General features: G+C 54.4%; 2 protein-coding genes across 11 annotated transcripts in view; one reads left to right on the forward strand and one right to left on the reverse strand.

Annotated features, from left to right (window-relative positions):
* WDR54 (WD repeat domain 54) overlaps nucleotides 1-21,664 on the reverse strand; it is a 307,575-nt gene that overhangs the window by 126,870 nt on the left and 159,041 nt on the right. The window lies entirely within an intron of this gene.
* The window catches only part of DCTN1 (dynactin subunit 1), a 74,477-nt gene that overhangs the window by 47,586 nt on the left and 5,227 nt on the right, over nucleotides 1-21,664 (forward strand). For 8 of the 9 annotated variants that reach the window (XM_079990715.1, XM_079990716.1, XM_079990710.1 and 5 more), the window contains 19 exons: nucleotides 3,705-3,725; nucleotides 5,978-6,172; nucleotides 8,191-8,385; nucleotides 8,747-8,951; nucleotides 9,325-9,403; nucleotides 9,786-9,945; nucleotides 10,550-10,654; nucleotides 10,895-11,086; nucleotides 11,586-11,702; nucleotides 13,151-13,303; nucleotides 15,773-15,933; nucleotides 16,033-16,201; nucleotides 16,698-16,766; nucleotides 17,293-17,355; nucleotides 17,468-17,617; nucleotides 17,734-17,895; nucleotides 19,402-19,533; nucleotides 20,014-20,142; nucleotides 20,376-20,518. In XM_079990715.1, the coding sequence (XP_079846841.1) occupies nucleotides 3,705-3,725; nucleotides 5,978-6,172; nucleotides 8,191-8,385; nucleotides 8,747-8,951; nucleotides 9,325-9,403; nucleotides 9,786-9,945; nucleotides 10,550-10,654; nucleotides 10,895-11,086; nucleotides 11,586-11,702; nucleotides 13,151-13,303; nucleotides 15,773-15,933; nucleotides 16,033-16,201; nucleotides 16,698-16,766; nucleotides 17,293-17,355; nucleotides 17,468-17,617; nucleotides 17,734-17,895; nucleotides 19,402-19,533; nucleotides 20,014-20,142; nucleotides 20,376-20,518 (2,600 nt within the window). The remainder of the gene's footprint in view (nucleotides 1-3,704; nucleotides 3,726-5,977; nucleotides 6,173-8,190; nucleotides 8,386-8,746; nucleotides 8,952-9,324; nucleotides 9,404-9,785; nucleotides 9,946-10,549; nucleotides 10,655-10,894; nucleotides 11,087-11,585; nucleotides 11,703-13,150; nucleotides 13,304-15,772; nucleotides 15,934-16,032; nucleotides 16,202-16,697; nucleotides 16,767-17,292; nucleotides 17,356-17,467; nucleotides 17,618-17,733; nucleotides 17,896-19,401; nucleotides 19,534-20,013; nucleotides 20,143-20,375; nucleotides 20,519-21,664) is intronic. The other variant, XM_079990717.1, reaches the window with a different exon arrangement.

Consider the following 21,664-nt stretch of genomic DNA (forward strand, 5'->3'; position numbering starts at 1 on the left):
GAACTTGCAGCGTCTGCAACTGGAAAACTCATGCCCATTCGGATTGAAATGCATCCCTTCATCCATCTCTCTGTTTTAAAATGTGTTTATTCCTTTTGTGTGTCTTGAAGAAGACTGCTTTGCTCCCCAAAAGTTTCCCACTCAAGAACTCAAGGCTTGTTGCCTGCACCACGAGAGCCTAAGATTGCGTCTTGGGTTTAATGGGTGGCTGTAGATGTCGCTGATAGTCATGGACTTCATAGTTCATGGGTTGAATGCCTCGTGGAGGGCGAAAAGGGCACGAAGCCATTGTCCTTGCGTTGGAGCGTGGCCGCAGCTGGCCTTTCCATAACCAGAAACAGGTGGGCTGAGATCATCCGCTCTGGGTGGGGAGAGCGCCTGCCTCGGGTGGGGCTGGAGAGGGAGGCATTTCCCCCTTGGAGCCTGGGGCAGAGAGGCTTTGAGGGGGAGGGAAAATTGTGCAACAGCATCAGGTATTCAGATTCTGGCGCTCCACTTGCATATTGCACATCATTCCTGCCGGCTGCAACCTTTGGCTTGTCCTTAGCACACATTTAGGCTGCTTGGTCATGGTCCTGTAGGAGCTGCGAAGCCACGATGAGGCGGGCAAGGCACTGGTGCATTGGGGGGGGGGCGTGTTCTGTATTCTATATATATTTATATTAATGTGGTGCCCCTGAAGCAGCAAAACCAGACGCTTTCACCTGCCTCACCTGCCAGAAAACATGTATCTCCAGTCACATCAGGTGCTGTAACTCTCCCATGGTTGGACTTTACTCCCAAAGGCTCCCTCCTCCACTCTCTCCCGACACAGAAGGATGCCAACCGTATATGAACAAAACTTAAGTTCTGCCCTTCTGGTGCATTTATTCTGGCTGGATTGCAGCCGTTAAAAACAGCCCAGTGGGATTCCAGTGATGTTCTCACAATGGCCATCTTAGGGTTGGGTGGAAGAAGACCTTCCCCTCGAAGAGATGGACTGCTCTCCTTACCCACTTGGCCAAGAGCCCTCTGACTGCCTTCACCAGCCAGGAAGGACTGTGGCTTAGGGGCAGAGGGTCTGCTTTGCATGCCTAATGTCCCTGGTTCAGTCCCCCGCTTTTCCAGGTAGGGCTGGGGCTGAAACTCTGGAGAGCTTCTGCCAGTTGCTGGGCCCAGTGCTGTGCTAGATGGATCTGTGTGGCCTGACTCCCAAGAAGGCACTTCCTTAGGGTGGTCTCACCACACTTCAGGGATCTCACCTACATCCTTCTGCTAAAGCAGAGGTTCTCCCCCTAAGAAGCCTCGCTCCAGCAAGAGGGGCATTCAGCCCAGTGACCGTCCATTAAAGGTAAAGGTAAAGGGAGCCCTGACCATTAGGTCCAGTCGTGGCCGACTCTGGGGTTGTGGCACTCATCTCAATTTACTGGCCGAGGGAGCCGGCGTACAGCTTTCGGGTCATGTGGCCAGCAGGACTAAGCCGCTTCTGGCGAACCAGAGCAGCGCATGGAAACGCCGTTTACCTTCCCGCCAGAGCGTTACCTATTTATCCACTTGCATTTTTGGTGTGCTTTCGAACTGCTAGGTTGGCAGGAGCAGGGACTGAGCAACGGGAGCTCACCCTGTCCATCGCGGGGATTTGAACTGCCGACCTTCTGATCGGCAAGTCCTAGGCTCTGTGGTTTAACCCACAGCGCCACCCGTGTCCCTTAGATGTCCATTAGATGGTCCCCAAAACCCTACACAAACTGCACAGGGCAAAGGATATGCGAGGGCAACTTTGGAGAAAGCAGCCTTGAAGTTCAGATTTGCCACATTCAAAGATACAGGCCACACCTGGCCTGACTCTGCAGGCACGCAGGCAGGAGCTGGGAAGGGAAAGAGCCTGCGCTGTGCACCAGACCCCAAAGGCAGAAAGTTGGCTACCATTCCCCCCCCCCCCGCTCCCCCCCCAGCCACAAGTTCCAGCTGAGCACTTTGTTCTTCGGAAGTTTGTTCTGCAGGGAGAACAAGGGGCGCTTGAACAAGGCTGGCCTTTGCACACTTGGCAGGACGCTCCATCTTAGCAGCAGGGGAGAAGGGACAATGCCTGGAGCCACCTCCCTTCCCTGACAATGGGGACTTTGTCAGCTTCTTCTTTTGCCCGGAGGCGCCAGCGTTGGCTGTCAGCAAAGCCTCTGGGCACAGGCGGCTGGCAAGGTGGGGGCTGGAGCTCCGGGAGAGGAGGGCAGAACAAGGGGAGGGGCAGCTGCCCAAAGAGCAATGGAAAGAAGCCCCCAGTGGTGGCAGAGTGGCGGGGGCACCATCCTGCAGCCCTCTCAGAGCTGCACCCCCAGGATAGTTCTGCACTGCCATGTGCTGTCTAACAGTTTCAGCAAGATGGGGAGGGGAGCTGCCTCCTCCTCAATCTTGGAAGCGTCTCCTGGATCAGGGCCTTGTGGGTGCCCAGACCTTAACAGCAGAGCAGGGATTTCCAGCTTCCAGCTCTGGCATCTCCAGCTGGGACTCCCCTCTGGCAGGAAGCTCCTTCATGAGGATGGAGGCACTGAATCCTCTGCAGGATCCGTCCCCTTTCCCCCTCTCTCTTATCCTCTGGGAACGGCCTTTGACCCCCGGAGCTCCCAAGTGCCTTGATGGCCCTGGGTAGGGTCAGCTCCAAGCTCTGGCCCTCTTGCAGGTTCCCTTCAAGCTTTCTCTGACTTCACCCGCCTCTGAAGCGAGTCTTGGCTGCTGTAAAGTTTGCCGCCTCCTCTGCTTGCAGTGCTTAATGGATATCCAGGGTGGGGGGCACGGTTTTTGGTCTGCCACCTTTCCTTTTTAATTTCTTTTGAACTTTTTAAGTTCAAAAAGTACATAATTATATGTGCACTAAACATGATGAGATGCAAACGAGAGAGGAAAAAGAAAAAGAGAAACAGCGCCCGTGTAGAAGGGAAAATAAAGGGGGCAGAGGGAGTAACCCAAAACTGTATACAGTCATACCTGGGTTTTTGAACAGCTTAGTTCTCGAATGTTTTGGCTCCTGAACGCCACAAACCTGGAAGTGAGAGTTTTGGTTTGCGAACGTCCGACAACTTCCTGCAGCCAATCGGAAACCGCGCTCTGCTTTCCGAACATTTTGGAAGTCGAACGGTCTTCTGAATGGATTCCATTCGACTTCCAAGGTATGACTGTACTTTACAAAGTTGCTATGGTACTTCACCAGATCTTAACCCGTTACAGTATTTGTAAGAATGGATTCCAAATACCACTGAATTTGTCTGCGTTTATATGCAAGTTGTTCATACGTTGCAAGTTTGTACAAGCCTTCAATCCAATCCTAGAAGGGAGCTGCATTTTTATTTTTCCAGTTCGTCAGTGTCAATCCTTTTGCTGTGACAAGGGCCCCCTTGCCACCTTGACTTCAGAGGCAGGGAGGTCTGTCCCTTGTCCAGGAAGAGGAGACCAGGCTTCTCGGGGCGTCCAGCCTCGCAGCATTGGGAGGAGCCCCATCTGGACTGTGCATGAGCAGCAGCTTGGCTTGCGGGTGGGGGGGTGGGTGTCGGGGTGCCAGACTCGCGGAGCTGATGGCGCGCGCACTAACCACTCTCCTGTCTCTCTTCTTCCCTCCGCACTTTGTTCTGTCCTGCCGCTGCCGTGTCTCTGTGTCTCCCTGTTCCTGTCTTCCCCATCTGTCTGTCTGCCTGTCTCCTCCTCCTCTGCCTTCTGCTCCTGCCGGCCTCCAGACCACCACCAGGAGGCCCAAGGTGAGAACCGGTGGGCTTTGCGCAGCTCTTTCGAATGCTCTCTGCTGCTGAAGGGTCTGAGGCTCCTCTGAGCTGACTCTTGCTACAGCCTCTCACCTCTGTGGTGGGGTAGGGAGGGCATCTCTGTATATCTCAGCCTCACCTACCTCTGTGGTTGCTGTGGGGATTACATGGGCAGGAGAACCACAGATGCTCCCTAGAGAAACATGGGATAATGCAAATGAATAATGCAAATGAAAAAGCCAGGGCTTTTTGGTCCGTGGCCCCGATCTGGTGGAACTCTCTGTCCCAAGAGACTAGGGCCCTGTGGGACTTGACATCTTTCCACAGGGCCTGCAAGACAGAGCTGTTCCACCAGGCCTTTGGCCAGGACACAGCCTGACCCCCTCCCTCGGCAATCCTCACAGAACTCTAGCCCAATGATTGCCATTAATCTGATTTGAACTGATTTTATAATGAAATGATTTTAGAATGTTGTGTCACTTTTATTGTTGTTAGCTGCTCTGAGCCCGGCTTTGGCTGGGGAGGGCGGGATATAAATATATTATTATTATTATTATTATTATTATTATTATTATTATTATTATATGACATGACATGGCATGAGTCTTTCTCGTCTTCTAGCAAGGAGGCCAATTTTAGTGACAAGAGGCATAGTTTGATAGACGGTAATTTCACATTTTGAGAGCTCTCTGGTGTATGCTATCTGGACACAGTGACTTGGTTAATTTTCAACTTGCCTGTTGTCACCTCCCTCTGATGTGGGCCTTCAGGTGCTCTCCCAGGCAGATTCTTGAAATGTGAGCAGGAATGTGCACCCATATCGCCATCCTGGGCCCAGAGAAGCCAACTGGGCAAATGCAGAGCAGGCCTGTCTGGAGGCAGGTGTGGGAGCAGATCCCACAGAACCCCATATCTGCCCCTCGGCTGCTTTGATTGACAGAAGTGGCAACACTGCAGGTGCCACATAATGCCTGTTCTGCACTTGCCAGGACTTGATTATTTAGTGTGGCAGTACAAGCACTTTGGAACTACCCTCCCGCTTGAGCTCAAGCAGTACCCTTCACAGTACCCTTTTCGCCACCTGCTAAAACCAGTCTTGTTTAGGCCCAGATGCTTAGAAAGGTAATTTTAAAAGTTAAAAGTATTCTAACTTTGGGGTGTTTTGTCTTTTAAAGTGTACAGTGGTGCCCCGCAAGACGAATGCCTCGCAAGACGGAAAACTCGCTAGACGAAAGGGTTTTCCGTTTTGGAGGTGCTTCACAAAACGAATTTCCTATGGGCTTCGCAAGACGAAAATGTCTTGCGAGTTCCTGCGGGTTTTTTCTCCCCCCCCCCTTTTTTCTAAGCCGCTAAGCAGCTTATCAGCTGATCCGCTAAGCCGCTTATCAGGTGATCCGCTAAGCCGCTTATCAGGTGATCCGCTAAGCTGCTAAGCCGCTAATAGCGCTAATCCGCTAAGCCGTCAATGGGCTTGCTTCGCAAGACGAAAAAACCGCAAGATGAAGAGAATCGCGGAACGGATTCTTTTTGTCTTGCGAGGCACCGCTGTATTTGTCTTGATATTCTTGTTTTATCTTTTTGTAAACCTCTTTGAGTTCCCACTACCTCCCCTTTTTTTTACAATAATGTGGTTTATCAATTTTATGAAATAAATAAAATAAAAGATGGGCTGTGAAGCCAGGGTCCCGCTGCAGGGGAGCCTGGCTGAGCAGGACTCCAGACTCTAGGCTGCAGAGCTCTCGGGGGGGGGGGGGAGCACCCCAGCGCTTTCTGCAAGGGCTGCTTGGAATGACCCTTCCATGTGAACCAGGGCGGTGCCTTGATTTTAAGGCCAAGTTTCATCCTTGGGACACAAATAGGAATGGCTAAGAAAGTATTCCAGAGCTGGTACAGAGTGCTTTCACCTTCACCGCAGCCAGTTCCTATGAGTTGAGCAGGGCTTCCAAGCAGGCTTCCAGGAAAAAATGGCCCATTGGGAGGTTTGCTGTCAAAGTAGCATTTTTCTTCACACACACACACAAACCCTCTCCTCTGCATTGCCCTTAAGTGTCAGAATCTACTCCAACTCCTGCCGATTCCTGGATTCATCAGTCCCTGTGTGTTTCTTGCAGAAGCTGTGTGAGATCTGCCGTTTCGGTTGTGCAATGCCATTGCCCCAGAGAGCGGCCCATGGGCTCAGCACAGCCATCGTCCTTCTAACATGCTTTTCCTCCTTCTTCTCCTTCTCCACCCCAATGGCGGCCTTGCAGCCCACCCGGACGGCCAGCTCAGCAGCCTCCAGCGGCACAACGGGGCTCTCGGGCTCAGCTTCTGCCTCGGCTGGCGAGGTGAGCAGCAGTGAGCCAAGCACCCCTGCGCAGACGCCTCTGGCGGCTCCCGTGGTTCCCACGCCGTCACTGACTTCTCCCGTGGCTCCACCATCAATCCTGTCACCCACCACCAAGGTAAATGGGCCCCTGGGCTTCTGGGCGGCTTCTGGGGGGGGGGCTGCATTGGCTCTGCTGAGCTTTCCTGCCATTTACAACTTGGGGCTTGTGGGATGAGCAGGAAGGGTGAGCCTCAGGATCCCATTGACCTCAAAGCCAAGAGCCTCTGACAGCCCTCCTTGTGTCCACAAGTTCATCAGAGGCAGCCCTCGTAGCGTGGAAATCTGAAAGCGGGAAATTACAACAACAACAACAATTTATACCCCGCCCATCTGGCTGGGTTTCCCCAGCCACTCTGGGCAACTTCCAACAAAGTATTAAAATACAGTAGTCCGTTAAACATTAAAAGCTTCCCTGGCTGCCTTCAGGTGTCTTCTAAAAGTCTGGTAGTTGTTCTTCTCTTTGACATCTGGTGGGAGGGCGTTCCACAAGGCGGGAGCCACCACCGAGAAGGCCCTCTGCCTGGTTCCCTGTAACTTCACTTCTTGCAGTGAGGGAACCGCCAGAAGGCCCTTGGAGCTGGACCTCAGTGTCTGGGTAGAACGATGGGGGTGGAGATGCTCCTTCAGGTATCCTGGACCGAGGCTGTTTAGGGCTTTCAAGGTGCCCAGTGGGCCCAGAACCTGTCCTCAGAGTTCCCAAGCTTTCATGCGCTGTTACGGATATCAAAATTGCTGTTCAGTTTTGACGGGCTTTCTCACAGCAACCCTCTGACGTGGAGAAATATTATTCCTACTTAACAGATGGACAACTGAGTAAGCAATGAATGTGTTCATTATTTTTCTTCTTCTTCTTCTTCTTCTTCTTCTTCTTCTTCTTCTTCTTCTTCTTTTCTCTCTCTCTCTCTCTCTCTCTCTCTCTCTCTCTCTTGTGGGCTACTCTGATCCTCAGCCAAGGAGATTTCAAAAGGAGAACCACAAAATTGTAGAGTCGGAAGGGATCCCAAGGGTCATCTAGACCAACCTCCTGCAATGTAAGAATAGGCAGGGCTGAACCTGCAGGGGGGCTGAACCTGCAGCACCAGGCTGAGCTAAGTGGAGAGTCTCCATGAGTAGGCAGCCTAAGGCTGGGGACCGGATGCGGCCCAATCGCCTTCTCAATCCAACCCCGCAAACAGTCCGGGAATCAATGTGTTTTTACATGAGGAGAATGTGTCCTTTTATTTAAAATGCATCTCTGGGTTATTTGCGGGGCATAGGAATTCATTCATTTCCCCTCCTTCAAAATATAGTCCGGCCCCCGACAAGATCTGAGGGACAGTGGACCGACCCCCTGCTGAAAAAGTTTGCTGACCCTTATTTCCCAGCAGGGGCTAATGGTGGTGGCCCCCCAGATTTGGCCAGAGTGCAAGTTCCCCCTCCCTGCTCTGGGGAGCAGCCCTCCCCTTCCTTCTTTGACAACCGGGGGGGGGGGGGGGGGCTTCTCTGCAATATTTATTTGCAGGACCACATGACATTGTCTGGATGTTATGGTTCTCGACACAGACTTTGAAAGTGATAACTATTTGTAAGCCAGGGAAGGAGAGGTGGAACATGGCATTTCAAAAGAAAGCGCATTCGTTGTGCTAATGCTCTGCGAGTGTTTCATGCTCCAAGGAGAGGCTGGTGCTTCTGTGTCACAGCAGGGATTGTGATCAAGACCCTGGAGGCGGAAGGAAGTGCCCCCTAGTGGAGAGGAGGTGGCATTGCAGCCCTTCCGTGAGAATTGCCTTATTAGGGCTAAACTGCAAAGCATCACAGACTTGGAAGGGACCCTGAGGATCATCTAGTCCAACCCACGGCAATGCAGGAATAGGCAGCTGCCCCATACGGGGATCAAACCTGCAACCTTGGCGTTACCAGGACCACGCTCTAACCAGCCGAGCTATCTGGGTCATGTTATGCCGAAGGATACTGCAGGTTCTTTTTTTAAACAGCAGTGGTGTGGCAGGAGGTCTCCCCTGGTGCCAGCCAGGTGGCTCTTTCCTGCTTGGCGGTCCAGGCTTGACCGCGCAGGGTGTGGCTTCTCATTGTGGGAGCCTGCTTGCCTTGCAGGAGGAGGAGAACCTGCGCAGCCAGGTGCGAGACCTGGAGGAGAAGCTGGAGACCCTCAAGATGAAGCGGAACGAGGACAAGGCCAAGCTGAAGGAGCTGGAGAAGTACAAGATCCAGCTGGAGCAAGTCCAGGAGTGGAAGAGCAAAATGCAGGAGCAGCAGGCCGAGCTCCAGAAGCGCCTGAAGGAGGCGAAAAAGGTGAGAGAGAGTAGATGGGCAGCCTGCAAAGCATGCTGGGAACTGAGGAGGGGGCAGAGGGGTATCCAGCAGCGCAGGGCTTGGTCCATGCCAGGCCTTGGAAGTCTCAGAGGGTCTCCTTCCAGGGGAAGCCCAAGCAGCCCCCACTCCCTCCTTCCCCCAGCATCCCTCAGATTTGGGCTTCCTCCCAGGCTGCTCTGCTTGGTCCTTCCCCAAGACTTGGCCCGTTAGCCTGAGATGTCGTCCTGGATGCCGCTGCTGGCTGCCAGGCAGAAGTCTCTCGAGGGGGCCGGGCACCCAGGGTGGCTTGAGGGTGGGGGCTGCACGACCGGCCAAGCACAGCTGCCTCCTCTCCTCCCAGGAAGCCAAAGAGGCCTTGGAGGCCAAAGAGCGCTACATGGAGGAGATGGCCGACACGGCTGACGCCATCGAGATGGCCACTCTGGACAAGGAGATGGCTGAGGAGCGGGCAGAGTCCCTGCAGCAGGAGGTGGACTCTCTGAAGGAGAAGGTGGAGTACCTCACCATGGACCTGGAGATCCTGAAGCACGAGATCGAGGAGAAGGGTGAGAGCGGCGGGGGCTCCGGGAGGGTGGCAGGAGCACGGTGGGCACAGCCCGCCCTGCCCTTTCTTTCAGGGAGAAAAAGCTCTCCAAGCAGTGGAAGGGTTGATTTCTCCCAGGGCCTCCCCCGCTGGCTGCACTCTTGGGAGAGGCTCCACACTCCTGAGCAAGCAGGGCCTGGATCCCCCGCAGCAGCAGGGGCGCTGGGTGCCCTCCTAGCAGGAAGGCAGCTGAGATGCCCCTCCTCCCATAGGCTGGGTGGGGTGGCTGAGCCAGAGGCTGGCCCGGCTTCCCACGCACCATGTTGCCTGCCAGGGAGTCAGTTGCGCCAGCTGCATCCGGTCGGGCTTTCACATGCTCCTTCCCACCTCTCTAGGATCTGACGGGGCTGCCTCCAGTTACCATGTCAAGCAGCTGGAAGAGCAGAATGGCCGGCTGAAGGAGGCGCTGGTGCGGTAAGAACCCAAGCATGCAACACACACCTCCACGTCAGGCACACACCGCCCCCCGGTGTCCTGGTTCCTGCAGCCTCTGAAGGCAGGATCCTGTCCCTCCCTTCCTGGGTCTGTGGCGTGAGTTGTTTCTGTTGCCCAAGGAAGGTGACCCACTCCCAGAGAAGCTTCTCTCTTTTAAACTGGGCCCAGGCTTGTCTGAGGATATTTCGGGGGTGGAGAGAAGCCTTTTCTAGCAGGTGCCTCCCCCTCTTTCTCCGTGCCAGTGTCCTGCTCCTTCTTCCCCTGTCTGGGTTGGGAGGGCCTTGGGGTGGCTCTGCTGCCCTCCCATCCCGGTGGCGCGTGACTCTGAGCCGCCCTCTCTCTCCCCCTCTGGCCTCGGCAGGATGCGGGACCTGTCTGCCTCCGAGAAGCAGGAGCACGTCAAGCTCCAGAAGCACATGGAGAAGAAGAACACGGAGCTGGAGACGCTGCGGCAACAGAAGGAGAAGCTTCAGGAGGAGCTGAAGCAGGCGGAGAGGACCATCGACGAGCTGAAGGAGCAGGCATGTGTCCCCAGGGCCAGGCAGCCCCGCCTTGACGTCTCCTCCCAGCCATGCGCTCAGCTGCGCTTGGGGGTCGCTGGGCAGAAGGGGGTGGGCTGGAGGCTGCGCCTTGCCAGGAGGCCTGGTGGGCAGCTTCCACCCCTGGCCAGAATCCCAAACATGGAAGTTGAGTACTATGGCATCTCAGGAGCATTCAACACCTGCAGTTTCAACCATACGCAGTTGCAGGCTGACTGGTGCAGCTTTTACACTCTCTGCCTTGCTTGCTGGGTAAAGCCCCCTCAGCACACCCGCTCCGGAAGGTTAGGGATGCTCACAGAGGAGCAGTTTGAGTATAGAGGCTTTGCTCTTTTTAAGATCCATTTCAGTCGGTTGTTTGGTCTTGGTTGTCCTTAGTTGCTTGTAAATGCCTTGCTTCACTCTGTGAGAAAAGTTGACTGACGAGCATAACCAATAATAAGGGAAGTCAACGATGACAATGGTCAGAGGCTCAGCCTTGGTGTCTGGGTCTGGGCTCCCTCTTCTCTCTGGGGCAGGGGCTGGGACGGGGAGGCTGCGCCCAGATCGCTCCAGGTCTGGGCCAACCCTGTGTCCTTTCTCCCAGGTGGATGCTGCTCTGGGGGCTGAGGAGATGGTGGAGACGCTGACCGAGAGGAACCTGGACCTGGAGGAGAAGGTCCGGGAGCTTCGCGAGACCGTTTCAGACCTGGTGAGCTTGAGGGGGCAGAGGAGCAGGGAGGGGAGAAGGCTGGCTTTTGTTCTATCTGCCTCGTGGCGAGAGGGAGTGGGGGCCTCTTGCATGTCTCTCCCCAGACGCTGCTGTGGCCCACAGGCAGGCTGTGGGGTGCCCTCCTCATCCTTGTCTGGTGGTCGGTCAGTCTTTGGCCACCAAGGGCCTCCTGCTCTTGCATCCTCCATGTTCACCCCCCACGCCCTTCCCCCTTTCCAGGAAGCCATAAACGAGATGAACGATGAGCTGCAGGAGAACGCCAGGGAGACAGAGCTGGAGCTGCGAGAGCAGCTGGACATGGCGACTGCCCGGGTGCGAGAGGCGGAGAAGCGCGTGGAGGCGGCTCAGGAGACGGTGGCCGACTACCAGCAGACCATCAAGAAGTATCGGGAGCTGACTGCGCACTTGCAGGTGCTTGCTGTGGGGGGAGGAAGTTGGGGCTCAGAGCAGGCCAGGCTCGGGTGATGGAGGACAGCCTTGCGAGAGGAATGACGGACTCCTGCCCTGTTTGGAGAGCCCCTGGCCTCCTCCTCCTCCTCCTCTGAAAAGGTCTGTGCCAAGGGCAAGGCTTTGCTTCCAAGCACATGAGAGGGATAGGCGAGCATCAGCGCAAGGAGCCTTGTGTGGAACAGGAACTGGAGGGGCCACATGTGGGTCTCCTCTTTCCAGGCTGCCCCTCGGGCCCAACTTCTCGTGCATTGGGGCCAGGAGGCGATAAGGTGCCACAAAATCTCTATGCCCCTATATGTTCTCTCTCCCTCTCCGGTTCCCGTTTGGCCCCCTCAGGTGCCTTTGGGGTTTCTGGGGCTTCTCCTGGTTCCCCTTGGAGTCATGCACTCCTCCTCCTCCTCCTCCTCCTCCTTTGGCACTGGCTTCCCAGCATGCCTCACTCCTGCTCTCCCTGTTCCAGGATGTTAACCGGGAGCTGATGAACCAGCAAGAGGCCTCTGTGGAGAGGCAGCAGCAGCCTCCGCCTGAAATGTTTGACTTCAAGATTAAATTTGCGGAGACCAAAGCTCACGCCAAGGTATGCTCAGCTGGAGACCAGCAGGGATAGGTGGGGGAGGGCAAGGAAGGGAGAGAACACCCCATTTCCCATCCCAAACCCATGCTAGAAATTGAAGAGCTGGGGCCAGGAAGACACTCTTGAGCTATTCTTAAAGCAGTACTTCAAAATAATGTTACAGATAGTTTCAGCTCAGACAGATGACCTGTTTTCTGAAGTCTGTGAACCTGAAAGTTCAGACTTGATTTTTCAGAAACCAGTTCTGATTAGAATAGTAACCTTGAATTAGACTTGTATTTTTGAGAATCGGTTACTAGGTTGCAGCAGGATATCAGTAAAACAAATAAATACAGGCTCAGGATAGTCTGCCAGGGCTCCTGGGACACCTTCAGGCTCATCTCATACGCGCTTGTGGAGTCCAGAGCAAAGCCCCCCTGGCACAAATGGTGGAGTAGCAGCGGTGGGAGACATCTCGGAGAGTTGTGGGGTTTTGTGGGTGAGGCGTTCCTAAAGTAAAGGAAGGATTGGACTCTAGGAGGCTTGAACCAGGAAGACTCTGGGAGGGGTGCGTATAATAATAATTCCTGTCCACCCTCCGGCCCAGGTCGTTTTATTCACAAAATCTGATTGGTTCTTACGAACACTCTGTAAAGTGTTCGTAAGAACCAATCAGATTTCTGCTGAGCATTTAAAAAAACCCCACATGGGGACAAAGTTAAAGTTAAAACTACAAAGAGCTAATTTCCTACTTGAGCATGCATTTGCAATTCAGAGTAAATAAAAGAGGAAGCGAAGAGAGGAATGTTTTTAGGAAGGTCGTAAACAGGAGAGGACGGAAGAATGGCAAGGAAAGAGTATTCACCATCTCCTTGTGAACTCTCTTCCTGGCCCCTAAGATCTGTCTAAAGATTAAACTACATCAAGGTAACCTACTATCTTTATACAGATAGGTAGCCGTGTTGGTCTGCCATAGTCAAAACAATTTTTTTTTCCTTCCAGTAGCACCTTAAAGACCAACTAAGTTAGTATCTGAAGAAGTGTGCATGCACACGAAAGCTCATACCAAGAACTAACTTAGTTGGTCTTTAAGGTGCTACTGGAAGGAAAAAAAATTTTAATTTTGTTTTGACTACTATCTTTATGTACTGAGGATGCCTGAGGAAGCAACTGGCAGCTGGGCTGTGTACGTGACTTGTCAAGCAAGAGTAATAGGACAGGGAAGCAGAGGCGTGGATTGATCAGAAATCATATCAAATGGCTCAAACCCAGCCAACACAATGCTTTCATTGCTGACACAAATGGCTGGCTCCATATTTTTTCTAATTCCTCATGGCAATCCTACCTGATCACTACAGTGGGGTTCCCACTCTCCTGTGCCGCGCGCACACGTGGGGCCTGGAGGTGTTCCTGGTGCTGCCCTGAGAGCCAGAGAACGGGGGTGTTCAGTGGGCTTCTTCCCCCCCTTCCAGGCCATCGAGATGGAGCTGCGCCAGATGGAGGTTCACCAGGCCAACCGCCACGTCTCCCTCCTCACCTCCTTCATGCCGGACAGCTTCCTGCGTCATGGTGGGGACCACGACTGCGTCTTGGTGCTGCTGCTCATCCCACGGCTCATCTGCAAGGTAGGCTGCGAGCAACTGGGGGGGGGGCAGTGCCGCCACGTCTTCCTTTCCAACAGAAACACGCCAACCACAAATGATTTAGGTCAGTAAATAATCAAGTTTTTGCTAGTCTGTTTCCTACAGAAAAAATGACGTCTGAAATTTCCAACCTGAACCTGAATCATTATTACAGTCATACCTTGGGTTAAAGTTGCTTCAGGTTGAGCTTTACTTCCGGGTTTCGCCACTCGTGCATGTGCAGATGCTCAAAATGATGTCACGCGCATGCGCATAAGCGGTGAGTTGCGACCCTCTCATGCACAGACGCACAGACACGGGTTGCATTCTGCTCAGGATGCGAACGGGGTTCCGGAACGGATCCTGTTCGCATCCAGAGGTATACTTTTTTAATTCCCCAAACACTACCCAGTAGCATATATGGTTGAAGAAAACCTTTAACCTTCACATTACAATATATCACAAAAATATATCAAGTGGTATTCAAACTAAGTTTTACTCAGAGTAGACCTGTTGATTGAGTTAGGACAAGGGACTCTATTCAGAATAAAACTTATTCAACACCAGTTTTACTAAAAATAAATAAATTATTATTTAACTCTCCTCCTTCCCTTACAGGTGAATTAATTTTACCATTTTTACCATACATACCTGTCAGAGCTGCCCAAGGTCCCAGCTCACAGAGGACCAGCGCCAGGTCGTGGTTATATACAAAAGTCTTTATTGAAGTTCAGTTTCCATTCCAAAGCCTTAGCGCGCAGCTCTACGTCTTAAACCCTAGACCGCCGAAGTTCCGTCTGAATCTCCTCCCCCCTGACCACAGTTTAAGATTCTAGCCCTGCTCCACCTCTTCCTCTGCTCTCTTCTCCTCTGGGTCCTCCTGTCCGCTGGGGCATTCCCCTTTCTGGACTCTTCTGACGCTGAGTCCCCTGACTCCTCCCCCTCCCTCCGGCGGGCTTTAGGACCCGGTTCCCAATCCTCGTTCTCTGCTGCCCTGCGCGCCTGTACTTTTGAACTTGGCTCTCGCGCCAACCCAGTGACCTTCCTCCTGACCGCTACACTGCTTCTGTCACTGCTTCCCTCTTCCGGGATGCTAGCTGGACCTGACCTCCCCTCCGTTGCCTGACTCTCCGATGGAGGTGTGGTCAGCCCTGACTCCTCTTCTCTCCCTGCTGGGGGAGACGCTACCCCCGATACCTGGGACTCTTCCCCCCCACTATGCTCAAGTGGGGAAGCTGGTCCTGATCTCCAACTGCTGCTCTGGGAGTCCCCGCTGGCCCCTTGCTTCTGGGGTGTCCCCCTTGGGACCCCCCTTGCCCTGGCCACCGGCGCCCCCTTCTGTGAATCTTCCGATTCGCTGGAGAGGCTCATGGAATCTCTCGGGCCACTGTCATCTTCTCCTACGCTGCCCTCAGATTCTTCCCCTTCGCTCTCCATCTCCCCTCTTCCCTGTGCTTCTGCTCCTGAGTCCCTGACAATACCACATCCCAAATTCTCAGCAACCAGGCGCTCATACACCGCCCCCCCCAGTTACAACTCCAGGGCTTTACTACCTGCAGGAAAAGATAAAATAGCATTTCTATTCCTACCCCGCCCCCAGCAACCCAATAGATTTTATGAAGCAAAATAATACTACCACATCATCTAACATCAAAATAGGCTTGGTCTCCTCTCCTGTGGTTTCCTGCAACTGGTATTATTCAGCAGCTTTTGTATCTCTGACTGTGGAGACAGAGCAGAGACTTCTTGTTGTTGAGTCGTTTAGTTGTGTCCGACTCTTTGTGACCCCCTGGACCAGTGCACGCCAGGCACTCCTGTCTTCCACTGCCTCCCGCAGTTTGGTCAAACTCATGCTGGTAGCTTCGAGAACACCATCCAACCATCTCGTCCTCTGTCCTCCCCTTCTCCTTGTGCCCTCCATCTTTCCCAACATCAGAGTCTTTTCCAGGGAGTCTTCTCTTCTCATGAGGTGGCCAAAGTCTTGGAGCCTCAGCTTCAGGATCTGTCCTTCCAGTGAGCACTCAGGGCTGATTTCCTTCAGAATGGAGAGGTTTGATCTTCTTGCAGTCCATGGGACTCTCAAGAGTCTCCTCCAGCACCAGAATTCAAAAGCATCAATTCTTCATCGATCAGCCTTCTTTATGGTCCAGCTCTCACTTCCATACATCACGACTGGGAAAACCATGACTTTAACTATACGGACCTTTGTTGGCAATGTGATGTCTCTGCTTTTTAAGATGCTGTCTAGGTTTAGCATAGACTAGTAGGCACCAAAAGCCCTCTCTTCCAGGAATTGCTTGAATCCTCGTTTAAAGACGTCTCAGTTATTGCCTCCCGCAAGAGGGAGCTACAGTTTTAAGTCTGCTCTGTGTGAAAAGGGGCTTACCTTTATCCGAGATGATACTGGAGCGATGCCGTGGGGTGGGGCACGCTGAACCTCTGACATCTCCCCTCCCTCTCTCTCTGGAACAGGCCGAGCTGATCAGCAAGCAGGCCCAGGAGAAGTTTGAGCTGAACGAGAACTGTGCCGAGCGCGCTGGCCTCCGGGGGGCGCCAGGGGAGCAGCTGAGCTTTGCTGCCGGGCTGGTGTATTCCCTCAGCCTCCTGCAAGCCACTCTGCACAAATATGAGCAGTAAGTCCTCTGGCCCGGGGGTCCCAGGGGTCCCCCTGAAATGGCCCCCTCCTGGCTGAGCCTGATGGCCTCTGCCTCTTCCGCCCCCCTCTTGCTCAGGGCCTTGAACAAGTGCAGCGTGGAGATCTACAAGAAAGTGGGGACCCTGTACCCCGAGATGAGTGTGCATGAGAGGTCCCTGGACTTCCTGATTGAGCTGCTGCACAAGGACCAGCTGGATGAGACCGTCAACGTCGAGCCCTTGACCAAAGCCATCAAGTACTATCAGGTGAGGGGGCCCTGACCCCCCAGGACCTCAGCAAGGGGAGTCCACGTCACGCTGGGAAAGGGGTGGGCATTTCATGAAATCCTCTAGCCCCATCTCCTGGCTGCCCTCTCTCAATTTTGGCCAGGCACTCCCCCCCAAAAGATAAAGGGGCTGTTCCCCCACCCCCATACTTCAAGCCCTGGCTGTGTCTCCCCCCAGTGCCAGGAACAGACTGAGAGTGTGGAGCGAGCCCAGGGCCGCCAGGCCTGGTTTCCAGGAGGGCTGTCTGCAGAGTCCGGTCCCGCCATGCTGCTGCGCTGGTTTGAAAGAGGGCGGGTGCCCTTGTGTTTGCTGCAGCTCTCCTGGTGGTGGCAAGATCAACAGAGGGCAGGGCTGGCATGTTGGGGGGGGGGCAAAGCCCTCTGGCACTGCTTTGGCTGAGGTGGATTGAAAGCCAGCTGGAGCTCAGCAGCAGAGGTGCCCCCCCCCTCACTGTTCCTCCTTCTCTCCCTTCCAGCACCTGTACAGCATCCATCTGGCTGACCAGGCGGAAGACTGCACTATGCAGCTGGCAGACCACATCAAGGTGAGCAGGTGGGGTTTGTGGCTCTCCCCGTCTCCTCATAGGCTGAAAGAGGCAGGAACTGGCCCCTAAGGTCGCCAATGAGCTGCGTGGCTGTGGGGAGATTCGAACCCTGGTCTCTCGCAGCTCTCTCTCTCTCTCTCTCTCTCTCTCTCTCACTCTCTCACACACACAGTGCTTTTTTCTTAAAAAATGTTTAGGGATACTCTCATTTTCCTACTCACATTGAAAAACTTCTCCTCAATGAGGCCAAACTTAAATTCACAAAATGTTTAGGGGTATGCGTCCCCTTGCGTCCCCCCAGAAAAAAAGTTCTCTCCCTCTGTGTGTGTTTCAGAACAAACACACACAAAAAATATGGAGTGAAACCATGCTGTATTCACAAGCCCACAAAATCAGTCTCCCCAGGTCCCCAGGGAGCTTGACATCATCGGCCACATCCCAAGCCACATCTTCCCAGCCCTTGGCTGTGGCAGGAACAGGCTGTCGTTGCGCAGGCCCAGGTGACGGTGCCTTTGCTTGCTTTCAGTTCACCCAGAGTGCCTTGGACTGCATGAGTGTGGAGGTGGGCAGGCTGCGGTCCTTCCTGCAGGTAAGCCCCTCCATCCCCCACCCCCAGGAGGCAGCAGGTGGCGGTCTCCTTGGCGAGGCTGCTTGTCCCAGCCGTGGGTCCTGACGTTGGTTGCCCTTCTTCCCACTTTCAGACCGGGCAGGAGGTGTCCGACTTTGCCATCCTCCTGAAGGACCTGGAGACCTCCTGCAGCGACATCCGGCAGTTCTGCAAGAAGATCCGGCGCCGCATGCCTGGCACCGACGCCCCTGGCATCCCTGCAGCGCTCGGCTTTGGGCAGCAGGTGGGTCACCCAGCCCGGGACGAAGAGCTGGGCCTCCAGCCCCTTGCGGGAGTGACGTGCCCCTTTCCCCGAAGCTGAGCGCATGGCTGCCTCTTGACCCTGCTCTGATCTTCCAGGTGGCAGACACGCTGCTGGATTGCCGCAAGCACCTGACCTGGGTGGTGGCTGTGCTGCAGGAGGTGGCGGCTGCAGGGGCTCAGATGATTGCCCCTCTGACGGAGAACGAGGGTCTCCAGGCCGTGAAGCTGGAAGACCTGGCCTTCAAGGCCAGCGAGCAGGTAAGGGCCCTCTGCTGCGTTTGGCTGCGTCTGTCAGTGGGCAGAGCAGGATCCCTTCCAGAATCACCGGGGGGGGGGTGCGGTTGCTGCGGGTTGGCAGGGTTAAATCCTGGCTCACACACAGCTATTGATTGATTGATTGATTGATTGATTATTGCACTTGTATCTGCCTTTTTCCTCCAAAGAGCTCAAGGGGGTGTCCATGATTCTCCCCCCTCCCCATTTTATCCCCACAAGGATCCTGTGAGTGTGTGACTGGTCTGAAGTCACCCAGGGAGTTTCCTTGCTGAGCAGGGATTTGCTCGCTGGCCTCCCAGGTCCTAGACGGATGCTCTAACCACTACACCTCCACTGCCTCTTTTAAGAGCTCTAAAGTATTGCTGCTTGGCTTCCTTGAGCAGTTGCCTCAGTAGTGGACTGGATGAGAACCAACAACCTGAAGCTCAATCCAGATAAGATGGAGGCACTGTTAGTGGGGGGTTCCCTAGACCGGATGGCTGGGAGGTCGCCTGCTCTTGATGTGGTTACGTTTCCTCTGAAGGAGCAGGTTCGTAGCTTGGGGTCCTCCTGGATCCTTTGCTGTCGCTCGAGGCTCAGGTGGCCTGTGGCCCAGAGTGCCTATCTGGACAGGGAGAGCCTAACTACTGTTTTGAAGACGGTTCAGAAACTTCAGCTGGTGCAGAATTCAGCGACCAGGTTGCTCACCAGAGCAAGACAGTTTGAGCATCTTCCACTGATCCTGCACTGGCTACCAATTAGTTTCTAGGCCCAATTCAAAGTGCTGGTTTTGATCTCTGAAGCCTTAAACTGCTCAGGACCGCAAAACCTCAATCTTCCCATATGAACCCACCCAGACCCTGAAATCATCTTCGGAGGCCCTTCTTCATGTGCCTCCTTATCGAGAGGCCCGGAGGGTGGCAGCATGAGAACGGGGCCTTTTCTGCAATAGCTCCCCATCTATGGAATGCTCTCCCCAGGGAAGTTTGCCTGGCGCATCCATTATACACCTTTAGGCGCCAGGCAAAAAAGTTCCTCTTCAACCAGGCCTTTGATTGATTTGATTGACACCCGGTGCCTTTTTAAATGTGGTGTTATTGGGGGGGGGTGTTATTGAGTAGTTGTTTTTATTTTGATTATGTATTTTATATTTTGGTTTTGTCCTGTGAACTGCCCTGAGACCTCCAGGTATAGGATGGTGTATAAATTCAATAAATAATAATAAAATAAAAATAATTGGACAGCACTATGGGGGCTGAGGGGCTGTTGGGCTAAGGAGCCTCCCTCTGCACCTCCTCAGTACAGAGATCTTGTAAGCTTCCCCTCCCTCCCAACTGGGCCAGGCCTGGCCTTCCTCCCAGGGTCTCCCCAGGCCTGGGGAGGCTGGCTCCTTCCTCTTCCATTCCTGCTAATTAGGGCTGCGGAGCCTCTCTGCAGACCTCAGTCCGGGATCAGCACTGCCGAGGGAGGTGCATTGGCGTCCTCTGGACCTGTCCAATTCTTTTCCAGATCTACGGCACACAAGGCATCAACCCCCACGAGTGCCTGCGACAGTCGTGCAACATCCTGATTGCCACCATGAACAAGATGGCCACAGCCATGCAGGAGGGCGAATACGATGCAGACAAGCCTCAAGCCAAGGTGAGCCTGGGCAGAGAGGGCAGAGAGAGGGCAGGAGCTGGCCTCACCCACCAGCAAGGGCCAAGGCACTTGCGGGCAGATTCCCCTGGCTGGTGCTTGGCTAACAGGGCCAGCCTGTTGGTTGGGGGAGGGTGTCTGTGCCCCAGTGAAAGCCACTCCTTTTCCAGCCCCATTTTGAATTGTTGGGTGGGCTTTCAGGTGGGGGGAGGGGGCTGCTTGCAAGAGCCTCAGAGGCAGGGGGGCAGCTACTGTGGGAAGGAGGAGGCTGGCCTCCATGCTGGGACCCCCTTGGTCTGATCCGGTTGCTGCTTCAGGGCTCTTCCTCGCACTGCCTTCCTTGCAGTTGAATCCTTTGAGGAGGAATGAAGGTGTGGGGCCTTCCCCTGGGCTTGGGAGGGGTTCACTGCATGCTCTGTATCTCGAGACGCCTCCCACAACCTGGTCCATGTCTGAGCAATCCAGTGCGGGCTCCTCTTGCAGTCTCCTCCTCCAGTGGATCTGCGGGCAGCCGCCTTGCGGGCGGAGATCACGGATGCCGAAGGTCTGGGCCTGAAGCTGGAGGACCGAGAGACGGTCATCAAGGAGCTGAAGAAGTCCCTCAAAATCAAGGTGAGTTAAGGAGCTGCCTCTCCCCGGGAGCAGGTGGGGCTGGGAAGGCTCTGCCACGAGGAGGAGAGGGCCCAGTCTCCCAGGGGGCTGCTCCAGAGGTGGGGGGCCGTGGGGGGCCCCAGAGGACATGGAGCATCGGCAGAGAAGAGCTCTTGGGGTCCTCCTGCGGGTGCCCCGTCCCCAGAGGCCTGGCCGTCCTCGTTCCCACAAGCGCCCTTCCTCCCGCTGCCCAGGGCGAGGAGCTGAGCGAGGCCAACGTCCGCCTGAGCCTCCTGGAGAAGAAACTGGACAGCTCCTCCAAGGACGCGGATGACCGGGTGGAGAAGATCCAGACCAAGCTGGACGAGACCCAGGCTCTGCTGAAGAAGAAGGAGAAGTAAGCGTGGGGCGGGGACTGGAGGAGGAGGAGGAGGAGGAGGTGGGGTGTCCTCTGAGGATCGACAGATGCAGGAGACGCTGGCTGGCATCTTCTGTGCCAAACGCACATCCTCTTGTGTCCTCTGAGCTTGCCTACACACAGATCGGGTCTTGCCAGGCGTAGCCAGGGCTCTGTGGGTTCTGTGTGCCCAGGGATTTCAAGGCCAGGACTGGATCTGCTCCCTGGCACAGTGTCTGACATCCTGGAGACCTTGGCCTTCGCTTTCTGTATCCCTTGTGATGGTGGAGCTTGGTTTCAGACAGCTGCCCCATCCCCTCCTTGTCCTCTTCCGCCTTCCTCTGCTCCCTTCACTCTGCTCTTTTGCCCAAAGGTCAACAGGGGCTGTTTGATTTCTGGACACTGCCGGCTTCCACGAAGGACCCAGGCAGACTTAATGGGCAGCTCAGCTCTGGCCTTGAGATGCACATGGCTGTGTGCTCACACCCAGAGATGTTTGGGGCTGATTTGCGTTGTTTCCTGGCAAAGCGTGGGGTCCCATAGCTCAGTCGTAGAGCCTCAGTCCCCAGTGGCATCTCTAGCATAGTTCTCAACTTTTCCCTTTTTTTTTAAGGGGCATTCCCTTATTCAGAATAGGATTCCTCGCAAGAAAAGGGGAAAGTTGACAGCTATGATCTCCAGGCAGGGGAGGTGGGAGAGAACTCTGTCTGAAGTCCCAGAGAGCAGCTGCCAGTCAGTGTAGTGATGCTCAGCTGGACCAATGGTCTGGCTCAGTATAAGGCAGTTTTGTATGTTTTTATAAATGGCAAAGGAAATGTTGAAGGGAGGGAAGGGATGCTGGGGGGGGGGGGGAACTGGGAGGGGGAGCTAATACCTCAGAAGGGAAACCCAGCCAGATGGGCGGGGTAGAAATAATAAATTAGTAGTAGTAGTAGTAGTAGTAGTATTGGCAAAAATAGGATTCAATATGAGCACAGCAGATTGGAGAACTACTGGGCCAAAACTAGCGAAATGAACTTCAGTAGGGACAAATGTCAGGTTTTATGCTTAGGCAGGAATAATCAGATGCTTGGGGAACACCTGACAGCAGTTTCATGTGAAAAGGATCTCAGGGTCTTCACCTGAGTCCACAGGGAGAGGCAGCAG

Source organism: Podarcis cretensis (assembly GCF_951804945.1).
Source record: "Podarcis cretensis genome assembly, chromosome: 9".
NCBI classification, from domain to species: Eukaryota; Metazoa; Chordata; class Lepidosauria; order Squamata; family Lacertidae; genus Podarcis; species Podarcis cretensis.